The 25,423-nt window shown below is 34.3% G+C and overlaps 1 protein-coding gene across 1 annotated transcript in view; it reads left to right on the forward strand.

The window, feature by feature from the left end:
• LOC135210310 (pecanex-like protein 1) overlaps positions 1–25,423 on the forward strand; it is a gene marked incomplete at its 5' end in the record, with an annotated part of 104,463 nt that overhangs the window by 56,351 nt on the left and 22,689 nt on the right. The window contains 7 exon segments of the mRNA XM_064243193.1: positions 3,643–6,493; positions 6,724–6,912; positions 10,626–10,819; positions 14,536–14,845; positions 22,717–22,907; positions 23,034–23,185; positions 23,386–23,739. Coding sequence (XP_064099263.1) covers positions 3,643–6,493; positions 6,724–6,912; positions 10,626–10,819; positions 14,536–14,845; positions 22,717–22,907; positions 23,034–23,185; positions 23,386–23,739 — 4,241 coding nt within the window.

Below are 25,423 nucleotides of genomic sequence, written 5' to 3' on the forward strand. Positions count from 1 at the left end.
CTGCTAATAGTTCTCTAGTGAAATGGAGATTCTGCTTCTCCCAGTACAGTAATGCTACTTGATTGCAGAGCTGGTTAGTTTCCTTGACAGACGAGTCTTAGTCTTACAAATATATGTTCCTCACTTTGGCAGTTGTTTATATATTAGGAGCTCAGTTCTGTGGGGCCCCACATTATTACTATTAAGGAGATGCAACCTCTTAATTTATTTATTTATGGTATACTACGGGCTTTACATTTACTAGTAGCACAGGGAACAACATACTTCCCGCCAGATTTTCATTGTGGTACAAGATAAAAATCATGTCTTTGGTAACATTCCCACTCATTTGTTGCTGTTTAGTCAGATTTCTGTTAAGAGTAATTTATCAATCTGGTGTTTGGTATAATCTGGTATTTGCTGTAAGTTCTTGTATTTCAATAGTTTTCTTCACCTAATTAGCTGCAGTGAGAATTTTTTGATGTAGTTTCATCCTGCTGGTTTTGGATTTCTGCATTCCAACATATTTTATAATATAATTTTTGTCTTTCCCCAAATATTTTAGCCACATGTTATTTTCTTTTATGTATTCTGTGATGTTCTCTTATTCATCCAGTTAGGAAATTTTGTGTCATGATCTTTGGCTGATTTGTTATCCTTTTTAGTCGTGTTATGTACATAGTAGGTAATGATGCAGCGCTATTAATATGTAGCTATAGATTCATAACCTTAGGGGGGTTTCTGAATGTGTTTGGGTTGTTACACTGTCACTGCAAGGTGGCATTGTGTACCAATATCTGTGAGGTTGCAATTTAGAAAGAAGAATTGCATACTCTGCCACCACATTTTTAAACAAAAATTTTCCATCACATTCAAAAATGAGTTCAGAGCTTATACTTGAGAAACTTGGTTGTTAGGAGAGAGGAATTATAATTGATAAGTGCATCTGCCTCCCTACCAGGATTCAAACCTGAGTCTTATTTCAGCCAATGAAAATTATTCACAATTTACTTACACATGACTTTTCTATTCTCACAAGTGCTAAGCTACAAATATCACTTAATATCCAGTTCACTATACCTCTAGAGTAACTTAGCCCAAGAGAAGTGTAATTATGTGCATCGCTGGGATTTAAACCTAGTCCTTTGATTTTGATAGTACAGTGATTGATGGTCAGATTGCTCATTCAACTTTCAAGAAAAATATAAATTGATATCGTCTCTGCTGTGCATACTACTATTCCTGTCTAGTTCAAGTTTTGTTCTTAAAATCTTATATCATCCCATGTCCACCATGATAGCTGAGTGGTTAGTTTACAACACTTCAAATTTTGAAGTTTTTTTTATACACTTGACTTTTTTTAGTACATATAAATGTTAGTACAAGTGAAAAATGTTAACCAATTAATTCTAATCTTATCTTGAAATGCATCTGCCATAGCCAGGAATTGAACATAGGAATATGATTTAGATAGTGATTGACGGTCAACTTAGCCATTTAAATTTCAAGAGAGATAAGTTGATGCGAGCTCTGCTGTACATACTGGTATATCTGTTGAATTTAGGTTATGTTTGTAGTTAGTAATAAACTATTGCCACCATGGTAATTGATTGGTAAGTTCTTAACACGTTGCTAACCATTGAGATTGGTCACTTTTACATGTGACTTATGCCTACAAATATTAAGCCACAAATAACACTTACCATCCAATTCAGTATACTTTGGGAATAACATAAACCCAAAGGGAATTATAATCAAATAAGTTTGTTTGCTCCAGCAAGGATACAAACTTAGGTCTTTTGTTAAGGTTTGTGGTTGACTTGACCAGTTGGTTATCAAGAGAGAGATATAATTTGATATCGTTCGCTGTACATATCCTAGTTGGATATTTATAGCTGGGGCAGGTGTACTTATGAATTATAATTCCCTTTGGGTTTGTTATTCTTGAAATGAATTGCAGAGTAAGGGGAACACTGATCGCTGAATTTTGAGGAATGATCGAATTTTAGTTATTAACTGCTTTATGCCTAATTAAACATATCTTGAAGCGATAATGCTGAAAAAAAATTTTTTAGATTGGTTTATTGACAATTTTGTTCATTTCTTTTATGACACTGAACTACAAATTGTGAAAGACTTGTAAAAAACATTTGTATAAATATTCTGGATTGGACTGTTTTATGCATAAATAAAAATATCTAGAAATTGTATTGCTAAAAGAGAATGTTTAGATTGGTTCATGGACAATTTTTTTTCATCGCTTAAGCAGCGCTGTGAATGACAGATTGTAAAAAACGTAAGAGAGTCTTTGAATGACCCTAGATTGGATAAATTTTGAGATATACACACACTTATTTTGAAATGTTTAACGATTAAATAAACATATCTTAAAACATTATTGCTAAAATAAATGTTTAGATTGGTTCATGGGCAACTTTGGTCATCGGTTTTAGGGCACTGTGATGAAAAATTGTAAAAATAAAAAATAAAAAATGGATTAATTTATTAAGAAATAATTGTTCCCATTAAGATATCCCATTCTCTCTATGGGAAATGTCAGAGAAAATGGGTTATAATGATAACTTGATCAAAATTTCCTGATTGTTTCAACTAATTGCTTAGATCTCCAAGAACACTGAAACAAGACTTGTGTTCATTAAGTACTAGTTAAAGAACAAGTGGTAAAAATTAGAAACAAATTCCTTCTGTCATTTCGTAGAGCAGCCATTTACTTTAGAATGGGGCATTATGGTGTTGGCACTCCCCATAACCCATAAATGCAAATTTTAGGTAATATATAAATCAAGAGAGCACAGTTTCAGGGAAAATTGCTTTTCTGTACAACTTTTAATTTTACAAATTAATTTTCAAAAGTAATGTCATGGTTTTTCCTAATGCAAAACAATTAAACTTAGAGGTTGAATTTCTAAATTTCCCCAGGAGAGAATTTTCTTTGTTAGTTGTAGAATAAGTGGTAAAAATTTGAAGCAAATCCCTTCAATCATAAGGTAGAAACAAGCATTGACTCTATGGCAGAGGTGTACCCCTTAAGCAATATTTCTAAGCATGTAAAAATAACTTGTTATATAAGTGACAAAAATTCATAATTAACCAAGTGATACAAACTTATCAATCAACTATAATAGTATAATAATGCAGTTGGGTTGACGTCAGTTCTAAGTACAGAACCTGAATTAGAAGGAAAAACTCCACCTTAGTTAATCTCAACTTGATCCCTTTTGATAGGTGAATGGTATGTTGACCGTCTATCATTGTATCTAAACCAAAGACCTAGGTTCAGATTGTGGCCTGGGCAGATGCATTTATCAATTCTGAACAATTATGATTCTCTTGGGTGTAAGTTATTTCAAAGGTATCAAAATTAAGTTGATACGTATGACATACTATTATAACATATAGATGTACATATATAAGATATTGAAAATTGACCATGCATACACATATATAAGATGTAGGAAATTTATTTTTATATTGTAATTAAGTATAATGTAGTATTACATGTATTGGATATTGTTACATGCAAAGTTTAATATTAAACTAAAGTACATAGTTAAATGCTTTCAAACAATTATTTTTAAATGTTTTTGTATGAGAGAGCTTTCAAATTTTGAAAATATGTATAGATCAATATTTCTCTTTCAGAGGACTTCTCCATATCCACCTATGTCAGTAGATAGAGAGAGTGATGAAGAGATTGACCCAAATAAATTGACTGTTGAGAAGAGGCTGAATGGCGGAGGAACCTCACCATTTTCTGGTGAAACCTCATTGGGAGAAGGGGGACCACCTTTTGCATTGTCATCCTTGTCTTCCCTGGGCACTCACCTTGCATCTTCACATGAGGATACTAGCGATGGTGCTGTGCACTGTTTTCAAGATGAAAAAGGAAATTGGTTTACTTATGCCTTTAATGACAAGGGTGTTAGCACAGCAACTAGTTTAGTTCCAGTTAGTGATCATAAAGCTCTTACAAAGCTTTTGCGACGTACCGGTAGTAATCTTCAAGGTCCTAGCCAGGGTGGTGGAAATTGTAATACTCCTGGTGGTCTTACTCGAGGTGATGTGTCTCTTAGTAGTTCCTCAATGTCTATATGCTCTGGTGGCACAGTTATTCTAGACAACCATATTGTCCCAGCTAATCTTCCTCCAGCCTGGCGGGATATTTGTAAAGCAACTCCTCCAGCCCTGTCATCACCAATATCTGATCCTGCCTGTAATTCAACAGTGGTTCCTGTTACTTCAACTGTTCGCTTAAGGGGATATTCTTTGCCGGTATCCACTGGTGTGACAAATATACGAGACCAGGAGAGAGGCAACCAAGAAGGGTCTAGTGATCCTGAGCCTATTCCCAGAGTGACTGTGGGGTCAATAGAAGGAGTGAGAAATACAGGCATTCCTTTACTAGCAACAGAAACACGTCACCTTCAGTTGTTGAGCATAGGGACCATAGGGGCCACTCATAGTCCCTTTCAGCTACTCACAAATGCTTTGTTTGAGCGTCGACGCTCTAGCAACCGTCCTGGTACCGCTGCTGGTTCCGTCATCACCTCCGAGGCCTTTGAGAACGTTAGTTTGCCTCATGGACTTGATACAGATATTGATATGGGACTATCTGCCAACAAACTCAAATTTCCTGTTACATCTCCTCAAACATTGCAATATTATAAATTCAAATTGTGTGGAAACAAATCAGTGAAAGTGAAATTTGACAGACTTTTCCTCCTAGCACTTTTGGACAGAAACATTACAGTTGTAGAAAATTTTATTTGTATATTTTTAGCAATTTTAGTGAGCATCCTAGGGTGTATTATACTTTATGAAGATTTCTATCAAGAATTAAATGTGTTGATATTTTGTATAGTAATGGCAAGCTGTCAGTATTCTTTATTTAAGAGTGTTCAACCAGATGCAGCATCTCCCACCCACGGATACAATCGCATTGTGCTGTACAGCAGACCAGTTTATTTTATCCTCTGCTGTAGTATTGTTCTTCTCATTCAGAGTTACCTACAAAGTGAAAATAAGTGGCCCTCATTTGTCATCTGTGGTGTAGATTTCACAGATCGCGTAATGTTACGGCATTTGCGAGATTTCTTCTTGTTATTCATATTGTTCTTCCCTTTAATCTTTAGCTTGGGTCTTCTTCCCCAAGTAAACACCTTCCTCATGTACCTTCTAGAACAGACAGATATTCATGTTTTTGGTGGAAACGCTACCACGAGCCTTACTTCTGCGCTGTACTGCATAGGACGCTCTGTGCTCACAGTGAGTTTTCTCTTTGGGTTTGCATATGGGGGTTTGTATGAAACTGCAGCCCAGACCCAGCATATTCTTTATTCCATATTTTGTGGTTTGATTGTTGCCTTCAGCTACCACCTGAGCCGCTCAGCATCAGATCCCACTACTCTTTGGCGTCTTATACAACAACATATGTGGCCAGAGGAACTAAGGAGAGAACCAGGTACAAACAATCCACAACCTCCAAAGGAAGCAGATGAACTTACTGACCCCTTGCCCGAAAAATTACGAAACACCGTACATGCTAGGCTTGTTCATGATGCCATTGTCTGTACTGTTATGGCTGTGGTAGTTTTTGCTGTTCACTCAAGCACAGTGTTCACTGTTCTCTTGGATGGGGAAGATCCTGACCTTTTGAAATCTCTGTGGATATTTGCGACTTTATTTGGATTTATAAATCACTATGTGGTGCCACAGTTGAGAAAACAGTTGCCTTGGCTATGTGTGGCTCATCCAGTGTGTAGAACTCATGAATACAGCCAGTTTGAAGTGTATGATGCTGCCAAAATTATGTGGTTTGAAAAAGTTTATGTGTATATGTGTATATTAGAAAAGAATGTTGTATATCCTGTACTTTTTCTGTGTGCCTTAACCAAAGATGCGCCAAAATTGACAAAAAAGTTTGGCCTTAGTGCTGGAACGTTGATAACTGTTATTTGTGGCATCAAATGTTTGCGAAGTGTATACTCCCAGCCACAGTCTCAATACCTCATTCTGGCATTTGCCAAGCTTTTCTTTAGTTGGGATTTTAAAGATAAAACTGAAACGTTTTTGGTTGATTACTTTGTCATGGGAATAATTTTTTCACGTGTGTATGAGTTTTTATTAAAGTTACAATTCATAGTGACCTATATAGCTCCATGGCAGATCACCTGGGGATCTGCCTTTCATGCATTTGCCCAGCCATTTAGTGTCCCTCATTCAGCCATGTTATTTGTACAAGCTGCTGTTTCAGCAGTGCTCTCTACTCCTCTCAATCCAATACTAGGCTCAGCTATTTTCATCACCTCCTACATCCGCCCAATAAAGTTTTGGGAGCGTGACTACAACACTAAAAGAGTTGATCATTCCAACACAAGATTGTCATCACACTTGGAACGTAATCCAGGTTCTGATGACAACAACCTCAACTCCATATTTTATGAGCACTTGACTCGTAGTTTGCAGCATTCACTCTGTGGTGATTTACAAATGGGTTAGTTTATTTTTACTTTGATACTTTGGTATGAAACTGAAAAAGTAATTTGTATAATGTAAATATAAATTGTAAACTAATAGCAGTATTGTAGAAGTTTGAAGGAAATGAAGAGGTTATTTTTCATCTTTGCTGTCAAAAGAACAAGTTCTTGATTGGGAGATAATTGATTACAACAGAACGCTGTACAACCTTTATTGTAGATTATTAATATCATCGGTCTTTTTTAGGACGTTGGGGAGGAGCCAGCCAGGGTGACTGTTTTGTTTTAGCTTCTGATTATTTGAATTGTCTTGTTCATATTATTGAATTGGGCAATGGTCTTGTCACATTCCAAATGAGAGGGTTAGAATTTCGTGGAACCTATTGTCAGCAGCGAGAAGTTGAGGCCATATCTGAAGGTGTAGAAGAAGATGTTGGTTAGTATACTTTTGTTACTTTATTTAATTGTTGCTTATACTTATTACAGTATTTCTTATTTAAATTTTGGGACTTCGGTGTTGGTTGTTTTTCAATTTTTTAAAAGTTCAGGGTATTTGTCAAGTAAAGAGAGAGAGAATCATTGAAACAAAATAGTGCATGAAGTTAGTAATTTAAATGTTAATGGGTTTTTGAAATTTATTGTTTTTGGCAAATGTACTAATACACAAACTTGAGTCATAAAAACCTGTTCTAAATTAGATTGTCATTTACGTACTTATTTTAGAGTGTCCTGCCATTTCATCCTTATAATGTCTGCAGTATGCCTTGGGGTTGTTTGTATATTACATATTGTTAACCAATGATGCTAGTTTATTTTATATATATATATATATATATATATATATATATATGTATATATATATATATATATATATATTTATATCTATATATATATATATATATATATAGTATATATATATATATAATATATATATAATATATATATATATATATATAGATATATATATATATATATATATATAAATCTTTACATTGCTGCTTTGACTCAAATACGTAGTGATAAATACAGTACTCAGAAGGGCATTCACCTGCAACCCAGTCCATATAATATAGTGGGTCTGACAGTTCACTATATTTGTACAGTTTTTGTGCTAAAACATATTCGTTTCTTGGCTCTCATCCTTAAACTTTGTATAATTCTGCTTTACTTCTTTTTGTCCCTTCCACCCTACACACACACACACACACACACACACACACACACACATATATATATATATATATATATAATATATATATATATATATATATATATTATATATATATATATATATATATATGTATGTGTGTGTGTGTGTGTGTGTGTGTGTATGTGATATGTATGATATATATATATATATATATATATGTATATATATATATATATATATATATATATATATATATATATGTGTGTGTGTGTGTTATGATGTATAATGTTTTTGTGTGGTGTGTATGTGTATGTGTATGTGTATGTGTATGTATATATATATATATATATATGTAAATGCATATGTATAAAGGGTGGAAGGGACAAAAAGAAGTAAAGCAGAATTATACAAAGTTTAAGGATGAGAGCCAAGAAACGAATATGTTTTAGCACAAAATTGTACAAATATAGTGAACTGTCAGACCCACTATATTATGTGGACTGGGTTGCAAGTGAATGCCCTTCTGAGTACTGTATTTATCACTACATATTTGAGTCAAAGCAGCAATGTAAAGATTTATTTAAATGAGGAGAGAATGTTTGAAGTTGAAGTGATGCAGAAATGGAAGAAGCCTGCAATTGTAAATTAGATTTCCTTGTCTCCCCCTCCAAGAAAAAAAATTAAATTTGACTTGTGAAAATGTACTTTGGTGACTACAAGCAAGAGTAGTAGTAATCATCATCATGGCTACTGCTAGGTGTACCCTCAAGCAAGAGTAAGAGTTATCATCATCATTACTGTTGCCTCAGAAGATTATACATTTTCATGTGAAACATTGGTGTGATTATGAACTAATAAAAGCATATTCAAGTTTTAACTTAAATAATAGTAGGAATTGTTTCACCTTTGTTCAGTTGTTATATAGTCTCTTGTAAAACACTAGTGTGATTATTATGAAATCATGTACGTACACCATTGCAGTTTTCTTATATGTACATATAGTAGTTGCAGTACTATGCTTATGAAGTATTGTAATAGTATTTATTACTGTTTCTGGTAACTTCAATCAGCAATAGTAACATGTTAAAAGGCAGTAGTGTATTCGTTGTGGAATAAGAAAACCATTGTAAAAGTGCATTTCTGATTGAAATATAACATTGATCATTACATGAAGTAAGGAAAAAATATTTCAGAATAATGAAAAAAAAAAGTTTAGTAGAGCCAATAATAATGTACCATCGCTATTTGTTTAGGATGTTAAGGGGGCCGGCCGGTCTAATGCCGTTTTTTAACGACAGGACTTTGACATTCGTACCACTTAATAAGGTGACTTGGGACATCTCCAAACCGCATATGATTTTCGCCTCTGACCTTCGGTTTTGTGACGCACAGGGCGATTTATCCCGAAAATAACCCCTTTTCAAATTCTAAATCCTCCTCCCTTGATATTTAATATTAAGACTGGGATTACTACCATATATAGACCCTGATGTAGACCTCCAATCGAATGGAGAGGTTTTTTTTTCTAAAAGTCATTTTTTTGCATAGATATGAATTTTTCAATATGGTAAAAAAAATAAACCCTAAAATATAAATCACGAGAAAAAAAAATTATAAAAAAAAAGACGCAACAAAAATTGGAAAAAAGGGCTCTATTTGGTTGTTCTATAATGTCTTTCTGAGTTATATACCAAATTCCAATGTTATAGCTTTAAAACTAAGTGAGGAGATAGACTTTGAAGGTCAATAAGTATAGTTTTGAGATATGGGCGTTCAAAGTTTTCCTTCGTATTTCTATAGAGACAATGTTAATAATAATGATTATTATGAAATGTATATTTGTTTTTTGTGTATTAATAAACCCAAAACTATTTTATTTATCATAATTTATCATAAATGATGATCCCTTTGCTCATATATCGTAGCCTGGGGCACTGCTTGAGGCAAGATGGGGCAACCGTCCTTCCTACGTAACACCCTCTCTCCCCTTCACTAACTCGGCTTATTACAGCGAATTTTCTTCTTCTGTATGTTAGAGAGATGTTTTCCTTGTATTTTCCTCTTTGGCATGACATTCTTGCCGAAACAGAGATAAACAAACATAAATGCAGGAGAATGTCAGAGGTGAAACTCGAAGATGTACTCTCTTTTTACAAAGACAATTTAATAAATCATGATTATTATGAATTTCATAGTCCATTTTGGGTATTAAAAAACCAAAACTATGTTATTTATCATAAATGAAGATCTCTTTGCTCAAAGATCGTAGCCTTGGGCATAGTGTGACGTGTGCTGTCAGGCAAGAAGGGGGAAGTTACTAAGCAACCCTCCCCTCTCTTCACTAACTACGCGTATATTATGATATTCTGTAACAATGCTTGAGCGATTTTTCTTCGTCTGTATGTTAGCGAGATGTTTTGCTTGTCTTTTCTTCATTGGCATGATGAACTTCTTGCCGAAACATTCATAAACATACGTGAAAGCAAGCGAAAGTCACGAGGGTGAAACTCGAACGTGTAATCTACTTGAAGTCTAGTCGGTCGACACTAGATTCTAGTTTGAACCCAGGGCAGATACTCGCTTCTTGCGAGCCACGGAAACTCCTACAGATGCCATTTCTCACAATTTCTTTGCCAATAATTATCAAAATTTACGATAACAGAAGAAATATTGCATTTTCTTGTATGGATGAATGTTTTAGGCTTATTGAGTTATGTTTACTAATTACCTTGTAACTACGAAAGTAAGAGGAATTTTGACGAAATATTTCGTATACGTATTCTCAATTGCCATATGAAGCTCCATGAATTTTTTCATGACTTTGCATTTTTCGCGCCCTATACCACTGTATATAGGGGTTCCGGCCGGCCCCCTTAAGTAGGTATATATGGCATTCAACAAATGCTGTGAAATGTCGCTATTACTATGGTTTAAAGGTCTTATATACAAACAGTTATAATCATGAAAAATCTTTGATGGTCTATTATTTTTTTAAACAGGTTGCTGCTGTTGTGAACCAGGTCACTTACCCCATTTGTTGAGTGCCAATGCGGCTTTCAACCAGCGCTGGCTGGCCTGGGAAGTGACTGCTACGAAGTATGTTTTAGAGGGCTATTCCATATCTGACAACTCTGCTGCCTCAATGCTACAGATTTTTGAACTCCGCAAGATTCTCATTACCTACTATGTTAAGGTCAGTGTGTTTTCTGAAATTTTGTGTCATTTTGAAAAATTAGGCTTTGATTTATTACATGTGATTCTCGAGGAGGTGAAATACAGCTTGTGATATCCAAACTATGTTCTACCATTATAGCTATATTGATCAGTTAATGTCAAACCTTCAAGACTATATAGAGTAGACAGTGAGTGAAGATTTTGGATGGAGTGGTCTCTCTGGATTTTGATTGTCTAAAAGGGTTTCTCTGGATATGAAATGGGACTTCTTGAGCAATTCTGACTGCTAAGAGCAATTCTGACTTCTAATTTTACTGTAGTGCTAAGCCTATGCATTTCCCCAAGTTGAAACTAGTTTTTGTTACTGTGCTGTGTCTTGTAGGAATAATCTGGAAATTCCATGTAAACTTGAGCAATTGAAATCTTTTGCATTTGCTTTTACCAGAGTATGATCATGAGATAAAGCTCCTGACTTTGCAGTTTCCAGTGACAAAGAGTAAGGTTACATCTTGGAATTTAGCCAAAAACATAAGAAAGACATTGTTCATACACGTAACAAACCTTCGGTCTTAACAATAGGATAATTCTTCTAGCGCCAGCTGGAAACCAGTTAAAAACAATCAGAGATTGTAAAGCAAGGAATCTGTGGCATCTGGCAACTCGTGCGTATACAAGGGGGATGTTGGTCATTGACCAGGCTTGGAACCTCGTGACACAGCAGTCTTTTTTCAACCGCCTTGGAGAGTAGTGTGTTGCTTTGCTCTCCTTCCCCCAAGCCGGTTTTTTTTATTGACGCCTGTACTTTGTTTAATATTTGTTCAGCCCAGATGTTCCGGGGACGTCAACGTTTTTAGACAGCCTTCCCTGTTTTCTGTGTTGACCTGCCTTGGGACAGATGGAAATTGTAGTATAAGTTTGTATGTTGTTTAGGAGTATAATTTTGTCACCCTTGTTATCAACAACATTCTGTGGATATGAGGGGTGATAATATCAAGCTGCAGAAGTGTTATGAGGAGAGTGTATGCAGGACACAGATCTACTTCCAGGTTTGCTATCCTGGTTCAAGCTCAGATATGAAAATGTTAATCATGAAACTACAGTGAAGTTTTCAACACTTCACTGGAAAGTATTACTGTTTCAGTTTTGTTGGAGTATTACTTGGTTTAGTTGGAAGAGATATTGCTTGATCTAAAGCTTAGCAAACAACAAGGAATATTTTTGTTATGTGTAAACTCATGAGTGATGCATAGGCTGAAATATGGTTGGGTATGCTGAGCAACAGTGGTCATCTTGAATGATGGATTGACCTGTTGTAGTTCAGTAATCATCATGTAAGCCTTAGTTCATTGCCAGTATCCTTAAGGATTGGTTTGTGTTATAATACTCATTATTACAAATCATGGCCACTGACATCTCAAAAGGCAGTGTTTAGAATTTAGGAATAAACCTTAGAAAAACTGTGATAGATTCAAAATCAATTTACTACTTAGAAAAAGGAGACAAAAGTAACCTTATATAACACACTAGTTGGATTCAGACAGCATATGCTACACCCAGCAATGTCACTGCACAGCTCAGGAGGTCTAGGAGGTTGAGACCTGACTGAAGCGACCAATGAAAAAGCAGACTTACCGCCACCAGCCAATAGGAGATTGGTATGGGGCAGACCCCCTGCTGACGACCCTGAATATAAGGAGGAGGGACACCACACCAGAAGCAGTCCACCCTCAGCTTCCTAGGCTTGAGGATGTTTGGCAGCTCCAGACAAAAGCTTGCTACTAGAGAGAGAGAGAGAGAGAAACCATTAATGACTTTGATGACTATGGTATCATAGTTTATCTGTAAAATTGAAATATAAAAATATATACACTAATCTTGACCCTGCATTTGAAAATATCCTCCATAGGCGCTCTACTAGCCTGTATAAGTAGTACTGAAAAAGCCGCTATTTGAAAAATAGAGAAGAATCTCTACAAGTGAAAGGCTGCTAAAGTAGCATTTTATTTTAAGGTATATTTGCCCTTTGAACTATTAAAGTAGGCAATTATAAGCCTTTTTAGAGGGTAATGCAGGTGGTTGTGGTCCGTAACCCCTACAATTTGGGGGACATGCTGTACAACTAATAAAAACTATACATGAATCAAATAGAAACCTAATGTTGAAGTAAATGTGCAGTAGAGTGGTACAGGGGAATGTCATGTCATCTATATTGACAGTAATCAAAATGGATTTTATAATAAAGTGGTTAGAGAAACCAAGTTTAATTACAGTAGCAATAGAAAGATGAGGGATTATGAAAATGAAGATGACACTGTTTAATCTGCAAAATGGCATGAGATTTACAAAGTTTGCTTAGCAGTATACATCATATATCTATAGAGAGAATTAAGGTAAATCTAAGAAAAACAGGGCCATTAAAGACAAATTTTGCTCAAAGGATGAAATAATAGAAGTTGGATAAATATAACGAGACAGTGTCTTTCAAAATTATTTATTAGAACAGTGATATTAAAAGTAGGTTGTCTGGAGATGAAACCTAATGAAAGATTAGACAAAAAAAATACCAATCAAATATGGAGAGACTGAATAATGTCTAGAAATCTAATAGACTGAAATTGCTGATAAAAGAAGGGTTTTACAAGTCAAATATGAACTGTATCACTGTATACATGATTTATGGAACTATAGTATCTTAAGAAATTTTGTTGTCTTGAGTATAAAGCTTGAAGAAGTATTTGGAGTCAGATGCAGGATAGAGTGAGAAGTAATTCCATAAAGGTCATTACAGAAGTTCCATGTGTATAGTACATATAAGGTAATAATGAAGGAGTGATGTAGGTGGCATAGATATGTCCTTTTTATCACCTTTGCCATAATAAGATATGACATTGTCAGCTGTGTTCCTTTGGGCAGCAGAAGAGCTGGAAGATCCAAAGCTGCTTGAGTGAGAAATTTGTACTTTGGGCTGTAAGTAATTGAATACACAGATAAGACATAAATGGTTGAATTTCATGGGCCCTTTTAGGTCTTGCTTAGTCTAATACAGGTTTACAATCCTTGATCTGAAATTCTAAAAGTGGAAAAGTGCTAAAAATTAAATTTAGTATTTGGTATCTATTTGCAAAAAGTCAAACGATACAGCTTATTTGAAATAGTACTCTTATTAATTTTTTGTTACATAAAGTATCCTGTTATATTTAAACCATTTTTATAATACACGATATGAACATTGTGGTCATGTGCCATTTGCATTCTTGTAATGTTTGCATTTTCAAAATCATTGTCTGATGGAGTTCAGTGTTGGACATTACTAGAGGTGGGAGGGCACTAAGCAGAGTACTAGCTAGCCCTGTTTTGTTAAAACATGTTCTTCATCATTAATAACAGGGGTACACATTAACTACGTACGTTACTTGACCTACCTTAACTCAGTGGGGAGCACTCTGCTTCTTACCTGGTTTAAGGGGGAGGCGGGTTGAAACATCCCTCACCCCAATGAGAATCATATCTTAAGTGTATAAGCTTAATGTTGCCTTCCATAGATCCTGTAAGGTCTGAATAATGTATCTCTTTTCTAATATTGGAATTTTGCATGAATATTTACAAACTACTTTATGCACATTCTTTTACTCATATACTCATTCTATATGATCAGTTTTATGTAGTCTAGTTTACTGAGCTGTGAAACCAGTTTCTAAAGCAAAACCAACTAAAGATTTATTTTTATCTTTACAGAGCATAATTTTTTACGTTGTGCGGTCAAGCAAACTGAAAGAATGGTTGTTCAATTCCGAGATCAATGCTGCCTTGTCCCATATTCGTGAAAAAAAGTTTGTTGATCTTGATCCAATTTTCAACCTGAACATAGATGAAGATTATGATTTCAAAGAGTCAGGGATAACTCGAACAAGCTTCTGCAATATTTACCATGACTGGATTGTGTATTGCATGACAAGGAGAGAGCCATCAAGTGGTGAACAAGAGACAATAGATAGTGGAAGGGAGTCACATCTGATCTCCCTCTGCCTTGCACTTAGTCTTCTTGGTAAGAGTTATTTGAGTATTTTGTTACCCTATATTTTAATCGTTTTCTGGTATTGAAATTTTGTTTCTTTATGCTTTTTAGCTGAGAATGTTTGCATTCTTTTGTATGGTTGATGACAGTCTGGTAAAATTTGTAAGCAAAAGGTTTTTGTTCTTGTTCAGTAGAACTTCCTTTGTTAGTCACAGCATAAAGCTATATGCTGGATAACAATAGCAACAACATTTTGCCAAATTCTTAGTTCAAGTCACTACGTTTATAATCACAGAGATTTTCTTTATGTTTTATCTTCTTTTTATACTTGTGGTTGTCCAGTGAAGATGGGCTTGCTCGAAATGAATGAAATGGAGTAATTTCTTAATGAATGAAATGGAATATTTTCTTAAGTGATAGTTTCCGTCTTATTCAGATAGTACTTCATGTTTTGCAGTTCTGATAGAATCTTCATTCAGTACTAAAAAATTATTACATATGATAAAAGAATGAATTGGACAATTTGAATGAACATTCTAATAATCTCAAAATATATAGTAGTAGATTAAGTTTATTAAGACATATTTCTGAATAACTGAAATTTTCATGAAGGGAGGGATATATCTCATTAAAGTGATTCATTAACACACTGACTTGACTTGGTCTACATTTTCCATAAATATAGGAAGGAATAAAGGAAAGTAATTTCATTTTAGAGGTAATATAGTACTTTGCTCTTATATCAAGAATTTAGTTGACACTGAATCGTAACATTTAGTTGACACTTTGAATCATAACATGACATCAATGCTTAATTTTTAAAGGTTTAAAGGTTTTAAGACCAAAATTCTCTCATATACAGTATATTTAGAAGCTTCCACTTAATGATAAACAGCATCATTGTAATTACTGCTACTTTCTTTGTTAACCCTTAAACGCCAAGCCTCTATTTACCAAAGTGTCTGTCGGATGCCGGCGGCGTTCGGGAGTTATTGCTGAAGCAGAAAAAAAGTTATTCTTTAAAAATCACAAAACGCTTAGTTTTAAGAATAAGAGTTAATATTTGGCGGCTTTTTTTTTTTTTTTTTTTTTTTTTTTTTTGTTTTTATTTTTCTTTTTTTTTTTTTTTTTTTTTTTTTTTTTTTTTTTTTTTTTTTTTTTTTTTTTTTTGCCGCCTGAAAGTTTTCGTATTGCACCCGATCAGAAAATGAAAAAAAAAATATCATTATCATATATAAATATTGGAATATATGACAGCAAGAAAAAAATTTCATATATAATTGTATACAAATCACACTGAAGTTTAGTATGCACCCATCAGAAATGAAAAAAAATGTTATATATAAATATTGGAATATATGTCAGTTCGAAAAAAAAATTTCATATATAATTGTATACAAATCGCGCTGAAATTTAGTATGCAACCATCAGAAATGAAAAAATATATTTATCACATATAAATATTGGAATATATGACAGCGCAAAAAAAAATTTCATATATAATTGTATCCAAATTGTGCTGTGAGCAAAACGGTTAAAGCTAATGAGTTAATTTAATTTTTTTCGTTGTATTGTAGACTAAATTGTGATGATTTTGGTATATAACAATTGTAAAACGATCAAAGCAACACAGAGAAAATATTCACAAAATGATGCATGAATTTGTAACTTGCGGACTTAAAAACAAGTTTAAAAAAAAATTCACCATAAATCGAAATATTGTGCTAGAGACTTCCCGTTTGTTGCAAAATGAAGGTAATTGATTGAATATTAGTAGACTGTAAGTGTTTTAGCTTACAATTGCAGTTTTGGACCATTTTGGTTGAGTTAAAGTTGACCGAAGGTCGAATTTTTTATATTTATCGGGATTTATATGAAAATATTTCAAAACTGATTAAAGCTACAACCATGAGTTATTTTTTTTGTATTTTATATGAAATTGCACACATTGTCATGTATAACACTATGTAACGCCTAATAGAAAATGGTGCAAAAATTACTACAAGGTGACTAAAGAATTTTTGAGATTTTCGGCCGAGTTACCGTGTGGGGACGTAAGGAAAAAAGTTTCTTTTTAAAATTCACCATAAATCGAAATATTGTGCTAGAGACTTCCAATTTGTTACAAAATGAAGGTAAATGATTGAATATTACTAGAATGTAGGAATTTTAGCTTACAATTGCTTTTTTTTTTACCATTTCAGTCGAGTCAAAGTTGACCAAAGGTTGAAATTTTGGTACTTATCATGATTTATATGAAAATATTTCAACTGATAAAAGCTACAACCATGGGTTGTTTGTTATTGTATTTTACATGAAATTGCACACATTTTCATATATAAAACTTTTTGTAATGGCTGATATAAAACGGTGCAAAAATTACGACAAAGTGATGAAAGAATTTCTGAGATTTTCAGCCGAGTTACCGCACGGACGTAAGGAAAAAGTTTTTTTTTTAAATTCACCATAAATCTGAATATTGTGCTAGAGACTTCCAATTTGTTGCCAAATGAAGGTAAATGATTGAATTTTACTAGAATGTAAGAGTTTTAGCTTACAATTGCATTTTTCGACCATTTCAGTCACGTCAAATTTGACCGAAGGTTGAAATTTTTCCACGTGATTTATATGAAAATATTTCAAAACTTATAAAAGCTACAACCATGTGTTGTTTTTTGTTTTATTTTACATGAAATTGTGCACATTTTCATATATAAAACTCTATGTAACAGCTAATATAAAACAGTGCAAAAATTACGACAAAGTGACGAAAGAATTTCTGAGATGCTTTCTAGTGCAAGAAGAAAGCAGTTAGCGTATGCACGCCTGCGTAACGCTTGTAAACAAAACAACAGCGTGATCCGTGAACTCCCAGCAAACCTCAAGACGCGTGATTTAAAATTTTTCGCAAACTTGGCCTATAACTATTTTTCTGTGAATATATAAAAAAACTTTTTGTAGTCGACATACTGTACGTTCACTTAGCACCCGACAGACAATTTTAGTCTGCATATAATACGTCCAGTCGGCGTTTAAGGGTTGATGGCCTTTACTAGATTGCTATTTGTTTATCAAATTATCATCATGCATCTTAAAATATTGATCAAAATGCCAGCAATTTCAAACATTGATAGCTTACAATTCAAAATGTTGAATATCATTATTGCAGTTCAAAAAGGCAAACATCATGTTAAATAACTATCCCATTAATGTAAAAGTTGTCAGTTGAATTGGCCCAAATTAGATTGTATAGTGTTTACATTAACTTGCTTCTGGGAGTCTTGAAACTCTACTGAAAGAAAACCCATGGTTATAAACAGTGGATAGTTTTTCTTCAGGGAAAGAAGGGATATTCCAAGTAAGTTAAACATTGTAGTGCTGTTGGTATTTACTAATTGCCAGAAAAACTGTTTTTAAAATTTTTTTTAACTGGAAGCTCTAAATAATTTAGCTCATTAAAACGTCATCTGACTACAATAGAAATTATGGGAAGGTGTATTGGAAACTTTAAAAGTACTATAAAGAATGCGGTTTAGAGATTACTGCTAATACCACTTAGTTTAACAACACCACTGAGTCACATCTCTAGTTTCATGCTCCTCAAAAGTGTCTATACTCGAGTGATGACAAAATCAGTTTGAAATAGCAAACCTCTGCCAGGGCTGCGTAGTTCACATCACCTTATATGAAGTTTGGGGGGTCTCCTTATCAGTTGTATCAAATTGTTCAAAAAAATTCCTGGATCCAGATCCAGGTTTAGAGCAGGAAGTTTTGCTTATGCTTGCTAACAAACAGACAGAAAGCCCAACAGTACTAAAAACACAACCATGTCAGAGGTAGTAAGAAATAAAAATTTAAACAAGGTAACTTTAAAGTTGGTTGGACAGGGCTGTTGAAGAAACCTAAGGGATCAGATGAAAATTAAAGGCAGAGAACAGTGCAGTAGGGGCTGATGATAAACTGCAAAAAGATCTTTATGATGTATACCACTCAAGATATGCTCTAAGTGGTGGGTAATGAAAATCATTGTTAGCAATAACCCACTGTAAAGAGTATGGAAAGTGACCATGGGGAATTCAGTTGGTTTGGTTTAGGAGTAGAGCAAAGGGAATGGATGGAGAGTTAACCCTTAATGGATGGATAGCTTCTCAGGAGTAGTAATGACAGGTTTGGGATGGTGAACAGATTGATCCTGTAGAGAGGATATATTAAGCGCCATTGATTTGTAAAGAATCGGGTGGGAAAGAGGTGCCAATACTTCTGTAGCTCACATTCACTAATGGCAACATTTACACTAGCTAAAATCACGAATCTGGCGTCTCGGGACTTCAGTTCTGCTTCTGACTTCAAGGGAGAATGTACTGCGTCTCTGTCTCACATGATGTTTTTTTGTAAATTTGCTCATAAATATACCAAAGGTTGCTGATGGTTTTTGTTCTTGTCTTTTATGATGTTATATCTGTTGTAAAAGTAATTTTGCAAAGAAAAGTGCAAAGAAATATTACAAAAAACTGAAAAATGAAAAGTTACTGAATCTTCATTCTTGGTAAATTTACGTAAATGTTTTTCAATAAATATGCTAAGAATTTGTCACTGATTTTTTTTCTTATCTGTTTTGATATTAATTTTACAACATAAATTAAATTATTTATTAGAAAAAACATTTATAATTTGGTAAAATTTACGATTGTCTTGTGAAAGAGGCCTCACAAGGGGTTGTAAATAGTCATTTTCAACTTCTCATGGTTGGTTGGGATAATTTTTCATAATTTTTTTTCTTTCACCAGTGCATTTGCATATCTTCCTCTTTCCATTGATGTGTTTTTTTCATAAATTGGCCGACCTCAAAGTTTTCCAGGCCTGAGAAGCTGCATATATTGATTTTTTATCTGTCCACTAAGGGTTAAGACAGAGCAAAACAGCTGGTTGAAGGCATCTCCAAAAACTTGCATTACCATGTACAGTGAGCCATGCAAGGTGCACTGCAAATGGTATACCCTTATGGGTGTTGCAATTATTGTTATTATGCAACAATAGTAGTGAGTTGAATTTATAGACTTAGGCTTTCCCAGAAGATTTGCCCTTACATGGTAGATGAAAATTGATACGTACTTGGAAAATTTAAAGAAGTTGGACTGCCAGATAAGTAGAAACCAAGAAGTGATAAGTGAAAGGAAGAATGTAATATAGCTGGCAGCCAAATGGATACTGGTTAGAACTTTCAGTGTGAGTGCTATAGGAATGGGCGTATTGTTTCAGTATATGGTCGTGACTCATCCTCAGAATTCAATATTTGAACCTCTTTTATTGCTTAGTTTGCTCCAGTAATTCTAAATACAAATAAATTTGCTTACCAAGTTCCACTTCAGGAATCTTCTTTTGGAAAATGATTGGCTCATTTTGTGTATAGTCAAAGTTTTTACGGAGATATAATACTTTTTTCAAGCTCAATGAAAGTTTTATAAATCTAGTTTGGTAAAGTGATTTTAACCCTTAAACGCCGAAGCGGTAAAAAAAAAAAGGCTCCTGTGTGCCGGAGACGTTTCAGAGTGAGCGCGGAAGCGGAAAAAATATTTTTTTCAAAAAATCATAGCGCGCTTAGTTTTGAAGATTAAGAGTTCATTTTTGGCTCCTTTTTTTGTCATTGCCTGAAGTTTAGTATGCAACCATCAGAAATGAAAAAAATTATCATTATCATATATAAATAATGCGATATAATGATAGCCAACAAAAACGAAATTTCATATATAATTGTATTCAAATCGCGCTGTGCGCAAAACGGTTAAAGGTAACAAGTTACTTTTTTTTCGTTGTAATGTATATAACAAATTGTAAAACGATAAAAGCAACACAGAGAAAATATTATCACAAAATAATGCATGAATTCGTAACGCGCGGACGTAAACATATTTTTTTCCCAAAAAATTCACCATAAATCTAAATATTGTCCTAGAGACTTTCCAATTTCTTTTCAAAATGAAGACAAATTATTGAATATTACTATACTGTAAGAATATTAGCTTACAAATGCAGTTTTCGACCATATCTGACGAGTTAAAGTTGACCGAATGTCGAATTTTTTTATATATATTTTTTATATGCAATTATTTCGGAAATAAGAAAAGCTACAACTTTCAAATATTTTTCGTTTTATTCTACATGACATTGCGCACATTTTCATATATAAAACTCTATGAAATGCCTAATATGAAACAGAGCAAATATTCCGAGAATGGGACTTATGCATTTCGGAGATTTGTGGCGGAGAATCCGCGCGCGGAGGGAAGGAAAGTTTTTTTTAAAAATTCACCATAAATTTAAATATTGTGCTAGAGACTTCGAATTTGTTTCACGATGAAGATAAATGACTGAATATTACTAGACTGTAAGAGTTTTATCTTACAATTGCGTTTTTCAACCATTTCGGTAGAGTCAAATTTGACCGAACGTGGTTTTTTTTTCTATTTATCGTGATTTATATGCAAATATTTCGAAAATGAGAAAAGCTACAACCTTCAACTATTTTTTGTTGTATTATACATGAAATTGCGCACATTTTCATATATAAAACGTTATGTAACGGCTAATTTAAAATGGTGCAAACATTACCACAATCGCACGTATGATTTTTTCGGAAGAGTTACCGCGCGGACGTAAAGAAAATGTTATTTTTTTCATAAATTCACCTTAAATCGAAATATTGTGCTAGAGACTTCCAATTTGTAGCAAAATGAAGGTAAATGCTTGAATATTACTAGAATAAGCGTTTTAGCTTACAAATTGCGTTTTTCGACCATTTCGGTAGAGTCAAAATTGACCGAAGGTTGAAAATTTGTCACTTATCATTTTCTATATGAAAATATTTCAAAATTGATAAAAGCTACAACCATGGGTTGTTTTTAGTTGTATTGTGCATGAAATTGCGCACATTTTCATATATAAAACTTTATGTAACGGCTAATTTAAAATGGTGCAAACATTACCACAATCGCATGTATGATTATTTTCGGAAGAGTTACCGCGCGGACGTAAGGAAAAAGTTTTTTCATAAATTCACCATAAATCGAAATATTGTGCTAGAGACTTCCAATTAGTTGCAAAATTAAGGTAAATGATTGAATATTACTAAAAATATAAGAGTTTAGCTTACAATTGCGTTTTTCGACCATTTCTGTAGAGTCAAAGTGACCGAAGGTTGAAATTTTGGCACTTATCGTTATTTATATGAAAATATCTCAAAACTGATAAAAGCTACAATCATGAGTATTTTTTTGTTGTATTCTACATAAAAATGCACAAATTTTCATATATAATACTCCATGTAACGGCTAATTTAAAATGGTAAAAAAATTATGTCAAAGTGACAAAATAATTTCCGAGATGTGTCACAGATACTTTTTAGTGCGGCAAGAAAGAAATTCGCGCTTGCGCGCCTGCGTAACGATTGTAAACAAAACAACACCTTGATCCGTGAACTCCCAGCATCCCCCAAGGCGTGTGATTCAAGAGTTTTCGGCTGGTAGGCCTAAAAGTATTTTTCCGTGTATTTTTAAAAAAACTTTTGTATGTTGACGTAAAATACGTCCAGTCGGGACCCAAGAGACAAAAAATGTCGACGTTAAATACGTCCAGTCGGCGTTTAAGGGTTAACTAACATGGGAACTTGTTACATCATAACCTAAATGCATGTTTTAGGTATGAATGCAAATAAATCTAGTGTGTCATGAAAACAAGTGAAGGTTTTCCTCATTCCATTTGACTTTTTTGCCAAACAGTGACGGCAAACTGTCTCATTTCCACGTTCACTGAATACTGAATGACTTACCCGAGTCACTATAACTTTACTAATATATTTCTGTGGCTTTATGCATTTCTTTTATTTGAACTTGATCAATTTTCAGGAAGAAGAGCTCTAGGTGCTGCCTCTCATAATGCCATGTCCAGTGTTGATTACTTTCTTCATGGTTTACATGCCCTTTTTAAAGGAGACTTTCGTATTACCTCCATGAGGGATGAATGGGTGTTTACAGATATGGAGCTCCTTAAAAGGGTTGTTGCACCAGGGGTCCGCATGAGTCTCAAGTTGCATCAGGTGAGGTACTATTTTGTGAAAAAGTAAGGGTTTTCAATGGAATAGCCACTTTATACATAATTTGAAATATTAAATAGTTATTATGAATGTGAAATATTATTTAAGTTAATATTTTCATTGTTACAGGATCATTTCATGTTCCCTGATGAATATGACAACCATGAATCCTTGTACAATGCAATATTAGAACATGAGGCTCAATTAGTTATCTCCCACGAAGGGGATCCCACTTGGCGTAATGCTGTCCTTTCTGGCAAGCCATCTCTGCTGGCCCTTAGGTAAGGTGTGATGGAAAGAGCTTTACTACATACTTCTTTTGTATATGTTTTTTCCATTTTTTGGTCACCCCCTTTTTTTTCTTAATTACAGTGCAGTGTTTGATGTGTTTGTAACATGTAACATTTCTCATATTCAATTCATGAACTGCTATTGTGTAATAGTTGGATGCCTTCATTTTTTTTTTTTTTATAATTTTCAGGCATGTGATGGATGAAGGTGCTGATGAATATAAGATAATAATGCTCAACAAGCGACACTTATCTTTCCGTGTCATCAAGGTGAATCGGGAGTGTGTTCGTGGCCTGTGGGCAGGACAGCAGCAAGAATTAGTGTACCTGCGTAACCGGAACCCTGAAAGAGGCTCTATACAGAATGCTAAGCAAGCTCTTCGTAATATTATAAATTCATCCTGTGATCAACCCATTGGCTATCCTATTTATGTTTCACCATTAACTACATCTTACATAGATACCAATGAACAGATGAAGAGCGTTGCTGGTGGGCCCATCAGTCTAACTCTCATTAAGGATACAGTCATTGGCATATGGAAAAGGTATGTGGTTAATGTTCATATTAAGGTTCTGCAATTTAGTGTTATTAGCCAACTTGCAAGTATAGGTGGAAAAGCAAAACATTATAAGCCCAAAGGCCTGAAAAGGAAACCTGCCAAATATGGAAAATGAAATACTGTACAGAAGTAAACAATTGAACTACAGGCAGTCCCCAGGTTACGGCGGGGGTTCCGTTCCCAGCAGGGTGCTGTAAGCAGAAAATTGCCTTAACCCGAACCATCCTAATTATGATGGGACTGATAGCACTTACAGCACTGGAAGTCCAGGTTACAGCTCTGTAAAGCAGGTAACGGGGCATTAAATCCACTTATTGCGCTGAAAAACATTGCTTAACAGCGCCATAAGTCAGGAATGACGTAACCTGGGACTGCCTGTACAGTGAAACCTCAGTTTTTGTACATAATCTGTTTCAGAACGTCCCAAAAGTCCGAAATTTACAAAATCTGAAACAAGAATTCCCATAAGGAATAATGTAAATACAATTAATGCACTCCAGACTCCCAAAAATACATTTTATAGGGAATAGACAAAGTTTTACATACAGAAAACAATGAAAAATAAATATAAATGACTGATGAAATGAATAAATGAAAACATCACTCTTACCTTTATGGAAAACACTTGTTAGCTTATGGAAGACAGCGAGGTGGGGAGGATGAAAGGTTATTGTTTTGAAAGGGAATCTCCCTCCAGAAGGACTTAAGGTATCAAGGACCTATCTGGGGTTACTTCTCTTTGTTTTTTATTGGCACTAGGACTGTCCAGAGACATTTGTTTCTGGTGTTTTTTTTAAATTTGCCTAAAGTTAAACACGGCATTGTCATTAAACATGTTAGAGACACGGATTACAACTTCTTTGTTGGGATGATAATTCTCCACAAAGGATTTTACATCACTCCACTTTGCAAATATATCCTTAATCCCTGAAGTAGGCACATTATGTATGCCCATTTGCTTTCTGAAATTTTCAAACCAGCCTTAGGCATTTTCTCACTGAGGTCGGCATTTAACATCCTCCAAGACTCTGCTACGAGTTCTTTCCTAAATTTTAGAGTGTTTCTCACCTATTTTACAGAAGTGCTAGCACCTGGAACTTCCTTTGGCCCCATGATGGCTTATTTAGCAGTTGCATTTGAATAAGAAAAAAAAAAGCACAAAAACAAACACAAAAGTAGAATGGGTCACAAGAGAACACGGGCTGCTTTGTTTGGGTGCTTCGTACAGGGCCTGGTCATGCATGCGGTGGGCCCTGTAAGGAGCGTTTCCGAGTGTACGAAATCCATGGATATGTACAAAACCTGAGACAAAATTTTGTTAGAAAAAGTCTACGAATACAAAATCGTATGAAAACAGGTTTCACTGTATAGAAAAGAAATAAAATTTAACAAATGAATAAAGGAAAACAGATTAGATAAAACTAAGAAATGAAACTCCTTTAAACCTGCTTAGTAGAAAAACATTTGCCCCAAGTTGGGACTGATGAAATCCCACAATTCAACTACATGATTATCATGAAGCGCATCCCATAATATGGCCAAAGTAAAAGCAGAACTTGAGAAAACTATGTGATATTGAACCTCACAAATGAAAAGAGTAGATGGTGAATTTAATTGCATGTCTAATACTATGTGGTGGATGAGAAATTTTGTAAAGCATGAACTGAAC

The sequence above is a fragment of the Macrobrachium nipponense genome, chromosome 39, assembly GCF_015104395.2.
Source record: "Macrobrachium nipponense isolate FS-2020 chromosome 39, ASM1510439v2, whole genome shotgun sequence".
NCBI classification, from domain to species: Eukaryota; Metazoa; Arthropoda; class Malacostraca; order Decapoda; family Palaemonidae; genus Macrobrachium; species Macrobrachium nipponense.